We start from the raw sequence: 14,079 nt of genomic DNA, 5'->3' as shown, positions 1-14,079 counted from the left end.
GGCTCAGGACAGCATTGATGGAGGCTTGGGAAGAGAATTCACCTGTCATAAATTACAGCAGCATTTATTCAATGGCAGGGAAGGCAGATGTAAAAAATAGGAGAGGAAATTTTACTCTTAAATAAAAATTTTTTGCTGCAATACACAGCTTTAATTCAAAATCTACTGAAAACAATTTTTGACAATGTTGTAAACTGGAAAAGGAAAGTAAGTATTTTTAAACTCCAGGTTAATAAAGTTCAAATCTGACAAATGAACTCTTGGATGATTCCTTTGTAAACTTAATACTGATAATATTTTTTGCTTGTTGTGTATATTCAGATGAAAATTGATAACTTTATGTCAAGAAACTATAATATTTTTCCAAATGTGGGATATTTTATTGCAGGCTTGTGTGTGTGTGCGCGCATGTATGTGTGGTTCTGTGTGTGTGGCTAAGTTAATTAAACTAGAGACAGTTGACTGCAGGGTTAACATTATCAAAGAAGTGAGCTATAAAACAGACATTTGAAATGGAGATGAGTAGAGCAAGGGTGAGGTCAGCAGATACAGTATGAATGAAATTTGCATTTTTAGATAAGTGGGAAAGGTGTTTGATTTTCAAAGGGACATGATTAGATTTTTACAACTGGCAAGATAAGTAAGGCAAGGTTATTACGTTGATTTTTCCCAAAAGTACTGGCTATAATGATAACATGTAAGATTTTATATTCGGGGAAAAGTAATTTCTAAAGACAAGTGGAAACAATGGGATTTACAGATAAAAATGGGAGAAATGTATTTAAAGAAGGATGGAAGGCTATGTGAGGTGTGGCCGTATGAGATCTTGAAAGGTGACTGTGTGAAACAGACTTGGGGATGAAGCCTCTAGCCACCCTGCAGAAGTTTGCTGTTCTAGTAACCAAAGTTGTGTTAAAAGCCTTAGGAGGTCCATTGTCCAGTGGGTGCTTGTGGTAAAATTGCTTTATAAATTTGGAATCTATTTGAACTGTTGCCTTAAAGGAGGTATGTAGTTGGGAGTCTGGTTAAGTAAAAATTTTAGGAACTGTTATAGCTGTGTGACTGCAATCTTGTGTGTCTTTAAGTTTTTTTTTCTTGTTAATAAGTGTTTTAATTTAATCTTTAAAATCTCTAATGGTGGTAGTAGATTCATTACTCCTGACTTCAGTGCACAAGCCTTCTTGTAATAAATACAAATTGCAAAATTGTTGTGATAGCGTGGCCAAGTTTCCCTTGTGAATTTGGTCAGCCTGGCAAATACCGCCTTCCATATCATAACATTTATATATTTAATATATTGTAAGAGTAGAAGCGTAATCAACTGATGTAATTTTATAGCCTTAACTGAAGTTTAATTTATATATTTTAGGCTGCAACACTCTGTTTAATCATAGACAGGGCTTGAAACAAGCTTCTGGTAACGTTATATTAACGTGGATTAGGTGGCCAAATTAAAACTCCCTGAAAACAAAAGGAGACATGAAGCCAAGTTTGCAATGGCCTAGCCAGCGACGCCCACATCCCGTAAATCAATAAAAAAAATGAAGCCTGTCACAAATTGAAAGAATTAGTTTAAAGATGTCAAATGTAGACTTTGGTGTGATCTTTTTTGTGTAAACTGTACAATATCAAACCTTTCAGCATTTTTATCTGCATAAAGAGATCAATAATTATTGTCCAATAATTTGCATTATTTTTTCTAGCTGCCGTTAACTTTCTGCGATCCTTACTTGAACCTGACCCAATTAAACGGCCCAATGTCCAACAGGTACTGGCTGATCTCTGGCTGAACGACAACCACCCAGGGACACCTCCAGGCATCATTGTTTACCCAGATCGGTAAGGTGCATTGAGCCGCTGTTGCGTGGCTCTGTATGTTTCAAATGGCAGGTTTAGGCCTCCTGAACCACAGCAGTAGGCATTCTGTCAGGTGATTATGAGGGTGGTCCTGAAGAATCCCAATGCACTCTTGGCTAGAGGGAAAATTGCAGATGGGACAAAAGAGAGAGACAGAGGAAAATGCCAAATCTGGATTCCTCTACTGATCTCCAGCTGAGACAGCAGACAGGCTATCTGCTGTCAATGATTTGCAGTTGTCACCCTTGAACCAGTCATTAGTCGATGCGCAAGAGAAATCTGTGGTGTTTCACCTTATAATTTTCCTGCAGGGGACTGCAAAGCTACTGTTTGCTACTTCTGAAAGAGTGATGAAGGGGGATGGAGCTGATGGCAAGTGTCTGAGGCTGAACCAGTCAGCTCACAACGTTAGTGACATATTTGACCCTAAGATGAGCTGCTGACCACATCTGCCCCATCACTAAGGCCTCTTATTTCCACTTACGTAAAATTGTTTGACTCTGCCCTGCTTCAGCTTACCTGTTGCTGAAACCCTCATCCATGCCTTTCTTATCTCTAGACTTGACTACTCTAAAACACTCTTGGTAAGCCTTGCACAGTCATAAACTTGAGACCATACAAATTTCTGCTGCCCGTGTCCTAACTCGCACACAGTTCTGTTCACCCATCACCGTGCTTGTCGACGTGGATTAGTTCTGGGCAAGGAACGCCTTAGTTTTAAAATTTTCACCCTTGTTTTCAAATCCCTCCATAGCCTCGACCCGCTCGATCTCTATGACCTCCTCCAGTCCCACATATCTTCGAGATATCTGCACTTCTCTAATTCTGGCCTCTTCAGCATCCCCAATTTTAATTGCTTCACCAGTGGTGGTGGTGCCAGCTGCCTGGACCCTAAGCTCTGGAATTCCTTCCCTACATCTCTCCATCTCTCGATCCCGCTTTCCTCCTTTACGACACTCCTTAAAACTTAACTGTTTGACCAAGCTTTTAGTCATCTGACCTAATATTTTTTTCCTGTGTGCGCCTGTGTGTCTTTTTTGCTTTATAATGCTCCTGTGAAGCACCTAGGGACATATTGCTACATTGAAAGTGTTAAATAAATACACGATGTTGCTGCTGACAAACATGCATGGAGGGAACTCCCCTTCTCTGCAAAATAATGTCGTGGAGTCTTTTATGTCAACTTTAAAGGGCAAACAGGGCCTCATTTTAAATTCACCCACAGTACTGCACTCGAGTGTCAGCCTAGATTTTGTGCTCAAGTCTCAGGAGTGGGATTTAAACCCACAACCTGCTAACATTAAAGACGACAGCGTGACAATTGACCCACGGCTGGCACCCAATTGAGAGGACAGGCAGGAACACTACTCAGTTATTTCTATGTCAGGTACTCATCCATAGTTTGGTGTTCATGGTCCTTCTCCATTGTCAGCAGAAGGTCTGTAAAATCAACATTAAAAGATCCAACAGGAAAAAACAGACCATCTGGAGGCATTGGTAGTGCCTCATTTATATTGAAGCACCACTGTCAGAGGCCATAATCCAAATGGAGCATCTGTTTGCGCTTAACATTTTAATTAAAAACAAATAGAAGAATTCAGGACAGACACCTATATGTAATTGAATTACAAGCCCAACTCTGGTTCTCTTAAGAAATACAGCACAGAAGGTATGTGGGTGTTAGATTAGAGAATTCAAATCAAGCCACTCTGGAGGTGGGAGTATTCACTTTAAATTAAGATCAGAGAGGATTAACAGGAGACTGCCTGATGGAACAGTGTGCTAGACATCCAATACACTGTGGCAGGATACAGAGCCACAGGGAAAATTGGATTCTGAGTCATATTTGCACATGCCCCTGATGACTAACTCAAGAATGAATTTTGGCAGAGGTCAGGGAGCAGGTCATTGTTATCTCACTGTTCCCTCAGTCAGGGAATGCTGCACAGTGCAAAAAAAAAGTCCTAGAAGGGGAGGGGAAGCATAAAATTTGTAAAAATGGGAAAAAATATATAGACAATTTTCAGCCAAATGTTTAGAACCAACTCAAGTTTACCCCTATCAGATTATGATGATGACAGAGAGTGACATCAGTCTGCCATCACCAATGGAAACATTGTGAACTCGGTCAGTGAGGCGCAAGAAACTACTGATATATAAAAACAACCTTTTACAAAATGCTTTGTATAGTAGACACAGCTAGATTATTTTCTATTTATAGAAGTAGACAGCGGTGAAATGTATTAGCCAGATTTAAAGACATCAATCAGCTGTTTCAGGCAAAGGTTCCAACAGAGAATGTTGTAGGATATTTATCAAACAAAAAAACTTTTCACGATAAAAATCTGGTATAATCAGTTCCTTTCAAAAATTCGGTATTATCTATTATTTCATATCCCTACAGTGATGTATAACATCATAGTCTGTACCAGTCAAAGATCAAACAGTACAAATTGCTGTTGGCACTGTTTATGGATGAATGTTTAATGTGTTCATTTGATGGTGCCCATATTAACCAATTTAGAACAACTGGGTTAATGCTTCTGTTGCAATGTAGAGCCAACAATAAATTCTGACCTAATGAAACAAAGCATGATTGACGCACATTTTAACTTAGATCTCCAGTTTGCTGCTAATGAGTAGGGCAAGGCATTTCTAGTGACAAGTAATTTGCCATTGCTCTGAACTGGTTAGAATTTTTTGCTGCCTCTGGAGCTTTTGATGCAAAATTTTAGTACCCAGGCAGCAACTATGTTACTGTTAAATGTTTGCAAGATGTCATGCATGTTTTAATAATGAGCAATGTCTGCTGACAATCCCAATAATTGATCTGCTCACTGACAGTTTGGGTCTAGAATACTTTGATGGCCAAATCCACTTGTGGCGTGGAATGGCACAGTGCAGGTTTTCATGCTTGTCATTGTTTACATGGTCAGTTTCAGGTTTCCACTGAAATTTCTGGGACAGTTAACAAAAAGAGCAGATAGGAGATGGATCAAACCTCCCCGCTCTCATCCATCACCCAGCACCCACCTCATGAGCACAAAGGGCAGGAATCTAAAGACACTCACCCACTCTCTCAGCTGGGGATTCATGGAGAGAGTAACATCAAAAAGATTAGGGTATCAGTGAGAATGCTTTTTAAAAAGATGTGAAACATGCTGAAGACTTTCTCAAATGAAAATGATTCAGTTTGTTAATGGTTCCTCCATTTCAGTATTATTTGACTCTGGATGTTACACATTGATGTTTTTGAATGGAGATTCATTCTGCCTGTCTGTGTGTACTTTCTGTTTCCAGAATCTTCAAAAGGCCATCATGTTTCTGCTGCACTTTTGTGTGAACTTTTCCATTATCCCATATCCATATTTATAATGAAAACTGCCAGCGTAAACTTGTCATGTGGTAATTACTGTTAGGGAAATGGATGTTTTTACTTACACGTTTATATGTTATTCCACAATGTAATGAGGATCAAAGGCATTTAATGGATTTCATGGAAATTATGCATTCAATGATAACTATTATCACTGACAATTGTGCAGAGACAATGATAATAATGATTACACATGTACTCAGGATCACAAGAAGATACCTGTGACACAGTTTGGACTCGAGGTGATTGGCTGCCCAAGCCTTTTGGAATTCCAAAATATCTATTCTATAACACCCCTTTTTATTAGACCCATCGTTCACCTCAGCTAAGTGAGAATTCACATGTTTGAAAGTCTTACCTCATTCAAGCTGCTGCCATAGCTCCAGTTTTTACAGAGATCAGTGCCAGCACTCCATCTAGGTGTCCTTGGAGGAATAAATCCCCAGGAGGGCAGCTGAAATATATCTCTATGAGACTGGGACAAAGAGAGCTTGTAGCTGAATTCTCAGTCTGGCAGCACTTACTTCCCGCTGAAGAATTCACTGGAAATGAAAATGTTATTGATCGTTATCTAACAGATCTTAAAAGCAAAAGTTAACATAAGGAATTTAACCTTTGCTTTACAATTGCATTTTCTCAGCAGTGATAATGGTGCAGGGCTGAATTTTATGTGGAGGAGGGGAGGCGGGATCCTCGGCCCCTGACATAAAAGTCAGTGGCAAGTCCGCCTGCACTTGGCTGGCTTGCATCACAGCCATTTTACAATTGCTTGGGCATTAATTACTTCCTGCCCCCACCTGAGAGGGAGTCTGCCTCCCGGAGCTGCTGGCCAGTCAAATGGCTAGCAGCTCTCTTGCCCCAGCAATGCCATTGGATGTGATGGCCACTGCTAAGACTGTTGGCAGTGCCTGAAGCGGACACACCATGGACCCGGACTTACAGTTAAGTCCAGGGTCTCACCAGGGCCAGGCTGACAGGTACCAGAAAGTGGGGTTGGTGGCCAGGGATGACGGGCGGTGGGGGAGGGGAGGGGAAATTCAGGGAGGAGAAAACTGTTGGAGGTGGGGGGGGCCTGATGGGCACAGGGTGCCACACCAGCAGGCACACTACTATCCCACTTGGCTCTGGCCTCTCTCACCAAGGGAAAATCCCAACAGTGGCATGAGGAGACCCTTCATTGGATGGGCCAACTGCGCTTCTCCCACCAAGGGTAAAATACCTATGGAGGCGGTTGAGGAGGACATACGTCACTGCAGTCTTACACCCCCAGTTCTGTCTGCCATCCCAGCCTGAGGGGGCCATAAACGTCAACATAATGTGTTTCAGATTTGCATCTTTCAGCTACACAACAGTCCTGCAGAATAACTCCTCAGGCCAGATTTTCATGGAGGAGGTGGGGAGATTGAGTTGCGAAACTTCCCAACCTGGCAGACCCATCTCCTTTAAAAGGGCCCCACCCTCTATATTTTCACTCGAAGGAGACGGGGCGGGTTGGAGTAAGGGCCCAAGACTATAGATGCAGGCCCGAGGTTGCAATGGAGTTGGGCGGATGGTGAGGCCGGTGGGCTAGAATGCCCCTCCCCCGTGTTTATCCCCTTGCCCTCTCCATGCTTACCCTGTATCTTCCATAGCCAATCACTCAGTAGCCACTATGGGCAGACCTAGGTGCTATGTCTTTGAAATGGAGATGAAAAAAAAACTTCTAACAGCCCAATCGAGCTCTCAGCCAAACATACTGAAAAAAACTCACATTCATTAAACCCATTTTAAAAAAATCCTTAAAGTGTAAAAAGAAATAAACATTTATTTCACTAACTGCATCAAACATTATCAAACAATAACTTCTTAAAATTATGAGTTAAAATGTGATCACATCTCACCGCTCAGATAAGCGGTTCATTCTGGAGTTTTTTTGAAACTCAGCCAGGCATTCATAATGGGGCCAGCTATAATAACAAAGCATTGCAGCTCACAAACAATGAAGCCTATTGAAATTGTAAAAAAAAATTCTCTAAACAATCCAAATACCCTGTCAATCAATGCACTCCAGCAGTAAGTGTCTTGTTTTTTTTTACTCTGGTGAAAGCTGCAGTCTTTTTTAAATGATAAAGGTCTGAAGTTTTAAATTACTCAAGCACATAACAGAAAGAGTTCCCAAGCCACATTTTCTTCAGTTTTGAATGTATAATAGCACTTCCCTGATGGGAAAAATACTCTAATACAACTCAACACTTACACAACCCTCGTGAATGCACTGGTCAACTTACCATTGCAGGTCAGAGCCCTGTAATCAATCACTGCAGTAAAAACACATCCACTTTACAATACAGCAAACTGAAAGAACAGTTTATTTTTGTATTACAAAGCCTGTCAACAAAAGAATTCCAGGAGCAGGTGACTGGGGACCCTCATGTTCATGGTTCCTTTGAGCTACTGTGAACCATGTATTCTAACAGAAGAGGCCCAACTCCACTAAAGTGGAAGGGGTTGCAGTATTGTGATGTTTTAAACTGCCCACACCTGCAATGGAGCCAGTAAGGGCAGGAGTTCTGCGTGCAGGAGGGCTATCTGCATCCTTAAGCCGCACCAGTGAAAATTGCCCTAAAACTCCCCATGGGGACAGGAATCCTAGAAGCAAGTCCCTCCCGCCATTTCTAAAGTGCTCCCAGCCCCTCTCAGCAAAAATCCAGGCCCTTCTCTCGAAGCACCTGGAATCATAGATTAGCACAACACAAAAGGAGACCTTTCGGCCCATCAAGCCTAAACCGGCTCGTTTGAAGAGCAATCCAGTTAGTTTCTCTCCCCTGCTCTTTCCCTAAATCCGAAAGTTTTCTCTTCTTCAAGTATTTAACCAATTCCATTATGAAATCTACTATTGAACCTGCCTACACCACCTTATCAGGTAGTGCATTCCAAATCCTAATCCCCACTATCAACATCCTGGGGGTTACCATTGACCAGAAACTGAACCGGACTAGCCATATAAATACAGTGGCTACAAGAACAGGTCAAAGGCTAGGAATTCTGTGACGAGTAGCTCACCTCCCGACTCCCCAAAGCCTGTCCACCATCTGCAAGGCACAAGTCAGGAGTGTGATGGAATACTTTCCACTTGCCTGGATGAGTGCAGCTCCCACAACACTCAAGAAGCTTGACACCGTCCAGGACAAAGCAGCCCGCTTGATTGGCACCACATTGTCAAACATTCACTCCCTCCACCACCGACGCACAGTAGCAGCAGTGTGTACCATCTACAAGATGCACTGCAGGAATTCACCAAGGCTCCTTAGACAGCATCTTTCGAACCCATGACCACTACCACCTAGAAGGACAAGGGCCACCGGCACATGGGAGCACCACCACCTGGAAGTTCCCCTCCAAGTCATTCATCATCCTGACTTGGAAATATATTGCCATTCCTTCACTGTCACTGGGTCAAAATCCTGGAACTCCCTTCCCAACAGCATTGTGGGTGCACCTACACCACATGGACTTCAGCAATTCAAGAAGGCAGCTCAAGGACAATTAGGATGGACAATAAATGCTGGCCTAGACAGTGACGCCCACATCCTGTAAATGAATAATAAAAAAAAATCACTCATTGTGTAAAAAACGTTTTTCTTCATATCACCTCTTGTTCTTTTGCTAATCACCTTAGATCTGTGCCCTCTGGTTATAGAGTCCTCAGTCATTGGAAACAGCTTTTCTTCATTATTCTATCTAAACCCTTCATGATATTGAGCACCTCTATCAAACCTCCTCTTAGCCATCTCTGCTATAAAGAGAATAACTCCAGTTTCTCCAGTCTCTTCAGATAATTGTAATCACAGCAAATGTCTTCTGTACTCTCTTCAAAGTATTTATGCCCTTCCTGCTACACTTGACAAATTGCACTGTGTGGTATTTCACACTATATAATAAAATTAAATCAAAGCATTATATAAAATTAATAACAGAACATATGATGTTAAAATGGGCACAGCATAGTTCAATTATCTTCCAACTTGAGACCACACTACACCTGAAGATCACACTGGGACTTCACACCTTGTGCACAATGCCATTGGAGATCAACTCCTATGTGTGTACATTTACAAGTTAGCACTTCCAACATCCAGCCTTGCTAGTGGGAGGGCAAATTTGACAATTGAATATAGCAGCCAGCAAGCTCAATTTGTGGCTCTTAATTTTTTTGTACCTAACTCTCTGATCAGTCCTCCTGTTGCGAATGTTGTCTTGTAGAATTTGCCTGATAAATTTTGTTGCCATAAGTCCAACACATTTTGTTGTAGATGCAAAACAATTTTCAAAAAAAAAGAAAAACAGTATGTTATCTAGAATTACAACTTCCCTCTGAGCTCAGTAATTTATAAGTAGCTACAGTTCCTGAATTTGCCTATTTATACAGCAGTGGTCTTAAGGGAACAGACCAGGTGATCAGTTACATATCATAACTGTGATATGTGAGCAATGCCATGGGAGATCCGCTTTACGAAACTAAAAAAAAAGTTGAAACTACAAAGTTCAAGAAGTAAAATCATTTAAATCTGGAATTGCATTCAGAGAGTCACAAACATTTGAGTTCAGAATCATAATCTAAAAATTAGACTCTGATCTTCTACTGTAATGAGCAGACCATACAATTCCATGACAATTAGCTAGCATGGGAACACATTGTTGGCACAGCTTGCTGTTTACATTATCATGTAGGAATCTGTGATAATGGTTCATTCTTAACTATTGATGTCTATTTAAATTTTGACCATTGTTTACCATTGCTGTGGATCATACATTGTTAATCAAAATAATTCAGCAATTAGTTCTAAAATATGTTTACTCTCCTCTTCTGATATGTATCGACAGTAGTTGGTAACCACCCGATGATCTCTACTTATCTAGGCTTCGTCCAGAGGACTTGAATCAGAGTGTGCTGCTCCACATGACTGAGAAGCTGGGATATAAACATACTGAGGTGGTAAACACCGTACTATCAAACCGAGCCTCCCACACCCTTTGCATTTACTTTCTGCTAAACAGGAAATTGGATCAGTATTTTAAAAGTATTCAGGTAAGCAATAATCTGAGCAGTGATATTTTTTAGAAAGAATATCTGAGGTAAGAAATATATACTGGCGAGAAAATACCTATTTTAGTGCAAGCGCTAGTGTAGCCAGTCAAGACAACCATGGAGACCACAAAGGTCCCACTCTTCATTCCCATTCCATGTTGTGAACCCTCAGTCAATCTCAGATGGGGCATTGCATTTAGTCTCGACACTGCGGTGGGTAGTGTCTCTGGCCAGGATTTTCCAGCCCCGTCGCGGGCAGGACCCGCCTGGGCGAGGCTGTGGCCCAGCCAGAAGTCCATTGACTTGCAGCAGGACCGGAAGATCACGGCAGCGGGAGGGTGCGGAAAATCCCACCATGTATCTCTGAGCCAGTAGCTCAGAATCAGCATGGTTTCATGAAAGGGAAATCATGTTTAACCAATTTATTAGAGTTCTTTGAAGGAGTAACGTGTGTGGTAGATAGAGGGGAGCCTGTAGATGGACTGTACTTGGATTTCCAGAAAACATTTGATAAGGTGCCACATCAAAGGTTATTGCAAAAAATAAAAGCTCACAGTGTCGGGGGTAACATATTAGCATGGGTAGAAGATTGGCTGGCTGGCAGAAAGCAGAGAGTATACATAAAGGGGGTCTTTGTCTTATTGGCAGGAGATGACGAGTGGAGTCCAGCAGGTGTCTGTGCTGGGGCCTCAACATTTTACAATTTACATCAATAACTTAGATGAAGGGAGAGAAGGAATGGTAGCTAAATTTGCAGATGACACAAAGATAGGTAGGAAAGTATGTTGTTAAGAAGGCATGAGGAGGTTGCAGACTGATATAGAAAAGTTGAGTGAGTGGGCAAAGATCTGGCAAATGGAGTAGAACCTGGGGAAATGTGAAGTTATTCGCTTTGACAGGATGAATAAAAAAGCAGAGTATTATTTAAACGGAGAACAACTTCAGAATTCCAAGGTGCAGAGGGATCTAGGTGTCCTCATGCATGAGTTACAAAAGGTTAGTATACAGGTGCAGCATGTAATCAAGAAAGCTAATGGAATGCTATCCTTTATTACGAGAGGAATTGAATATAAAAGTAAAGATTTATGCTTCAGTTATACAGGGCATTGGTGAGACCACATCTTGAATATTGTGTGCAGTTTTGGTCTCCTTATTTAAGGAAGGGTGTAAATGCATTGGAGGCAGTTCAGAGGAGGTTTACTAGAATAATACCTGGAATGAGCAGATTGTCTTATGAGGGTAAATTGGACAGGCTGGGCTTGTTTCCATTGGAGTTTAGAAGAGTGAGGGGTGACGTGATTGAAGTATATAAGACCCTGAATGGTCTTGACAAGGTGGACATTGAAAGGATGTTTCCTGTTGTGGGTGTGTCCAGAACTAGGGGGCACTGTTTTAAAATTAGTGGTCACCCTTATAGGACAGAGATGAGTAGAAATTCTTTCTCTCAGAGGGTGTGCAACTTTGGAACTCTGCCTCAGAAGATGGTGGAGGCGGGGTCATTGAATATTTTTAAGGCGGAGGTGGATAAATTCTTAACAAAAACAGAATTACCTGGAAAAACTCAGCAGGTCTGGCAGCATCGGTGGAGAAGAAAACAGTTGACGTTTCGAGTCCTCATGACCCTTCGGCAGAACTGAAGTATAGTTAGGAGAGAGGTGAAATATAAGCTGGTCTAAGGTGGGGGGCGGGGGGAGAGAGAAGTTGAGGGTGGGGTGGTTGTGGGGACAAGCAAGCAGTGATATGAGCAGATAATCAAAAGATGTCACAGACAAAAGGATCAAAGAGGTGTTGAAGCTGGTGATATTATCTAAGAAAAGTGCTAATTAAGAATGGATGGCAGGATACTCAAGGTACAGCTCTAGTGGGGGTGGGGTGGAAAGACTGACAGGGCATTACAGGTATAGATTTAAAAATAATGGAAATAGGTGGGAAAAGAAGAATCTATATAAATTATTGGAAAAAAAAGGGAGGGGGAAGAAACGGGGTGGGGATGGGGGGAGGGGGAGTTTAAGATCTAAAGTTGTTGAATTCAATATTCAGCCCGGAAGGCTGTAAAGTGCCTAGTCGGAAGATGAGGTGCTGTTCCTCCAGTTTGCGTTGGGCTTCACTGGAACAATGCAGCAAGCCAAGGACAGACATGTGGGCAAGAGAACAGGGTGGAGTGTTAAAATGGCAAGCGACAGGGGGGTTTGGGTCTTTCTTGCGGACAGACCGCAGGTGTTCTGCAAAACGGTCGCCCAGTTTGCGTTTGGTCTCTCCAATGTAGAGGAGACCGCATTGGGAGCAACGAATGCAGTAGACTAAGTTAAGGGAAATGCAAGTGAAATGCTGCTTCACTTGAAAGGAGTGTTTGGGCCCTTGGACGGTGAGGAGAGAGGAAGTGAAGGGGCAGGTGTTGCATCTTCTGCGTGGGCATGGGGAGGTGCCATAGGTTGGGGTTGAGGAGTAGGGGGTGAGGGAGGAGTGGACCAGGGTATAAATTCTTGTTAGGCAAGGGAATCAAAGGTTATCAGGGGTAGGTGGGAATGTGGAACTCGAAATACAAACAGATCAGCCATGACCTTATTGAATGGCAGAGCAGGCTCGAGGGGCCGAATGGCCTCCTTCTGCTCCTATTTTGTATGTTCGTATGAGTTCCACCCCAGTACTTGCTGACCATGGAAGGTGTGTTCATAATGCAGTCAAACAGATTGACGATCAACCTGGTAACCCTTCCAACACGTGCCAATGGCGGGCAATAAGCATGGGCAGGATTTTCCAGACCTGTCCACTGTGGGACCGGAAATTCCCACCCAAGTGAATGGACGTTTTGTTGATGAAGGGAAAATCAACCAGGATTTCTGCTCGTCAGTAATCTAGTGACCCCTACTGGAAGTGCAAGTGGTCGGCTGCTGGTTCGATAAGATTGAGGCATAATGCTTCAGCAATACTCACTGTCTAGACTCATGTGAAAATCAAAAGAAAAACTTGCATTTTGCACAGCACCTATCATGACCTCAGTTTGTGTCCAAGCACTTTGCAGCCAGTGAAGTACTTCTCAAGGGTAGCCACTGTTGTAATGTAGGAAACATGGCAGCCAAATTGTGCACAGCAATGTCCCAGAAATAGCAGTGTGATAATTACCAGATATTGGCCTGGATTTGCCAGTCCCGCCTGTGGCGGGATCGTCGCAGACAGGTCAGAAAATTTGACGAACCAGCCAAAGGTCCATTGACGTCGGGCAAGATTTTTCTGGTCCCGTGGTGGGCGGGACCCGAAAATCCCAGCCATTGTGTTTTACCCATGTTGGTTGAGAGATAGAGAATCCTATACTTTGTATTTACTCAGAGAGTCATTCTAGTGTGTGACATTTCTATTTGAGTATTCTTCAAATTCACTCAACAAAAGGGGAAACTCTGGGGTTCAATATTGTACCACTCGCCATGTGATCTTTATCTTCTTCCCCGTCAGTTAAATTTATGTTAAGATGATGACAATTTGACAGCTTCTCTGTGGAGTCCTGTTTATGTTTTGTTTGCTGACTCATGCAGGCATACTGCAATGAAGTCATCTGTTGAATCTTGTTCGTACTTTTCAACCTCCAATTATTAATATCAATATGTTCAGTCTGTCTTCAGACTGATTCTGACTGGCCTTTTTATAGTCATGTTTTTCCTCATAATAAGGTTTTGCAATACATTATACTTTGATATTATTTTTAGTGAGCATCTCGGAATGGTAAAATGCTAGTGACCATGTGACTGTGGTATTATTCTATCTAAATCTGTGTTCAATCAGC

General features: G+C 42.2%; 1 protein-coding gene across 1 annotated transcript in view; it reads left to right on the top strand.

Annotated features, from left to right (window-relative positions):
* hunk (hormonally up-regulated Neu-associated kinase) overlaps window positions 1–14,079 on the top strand; it is a 67,548-nt gene that overhangs the window by 36,097 nt on the left and 17,372 nt on the right. Inside the window, exons 6-7 of the mRNA XM_078560182.1 lie at window positions 1,704–1,839; window positions 10,133–10,301. Of these exons, the coding sequence (XP_078416308.1) occupies window positions 1,704–1,839; window positions 10,133–10,301 (305 nt within the window). The remainder of the gene's footprint in view (window positions 1–1,703; window positions 1,840–10,132; window positions 10,302–14,079) is intronic.

The sequence above is a fragment of the Cetorhinus maximus genome, chromosome 16 (assembly GCF_964194155.1).
Source record: "Cetorhinus maximus chromosome 16, sCetMax3.hap1.1, whole genome shotgun sequence".
NCBI classification, from domain to species: Eukaryota; Metazoa; Chordata; class Chondrichthyes; order Lamniformes; family Cetorhinidae; genus Cetorhinus; species Cetorhinus maximus.
Note: the sequence above shows the minus strand (reverse complement) of the source record. Positions and strands in the feature narration are given on the sequence as shown.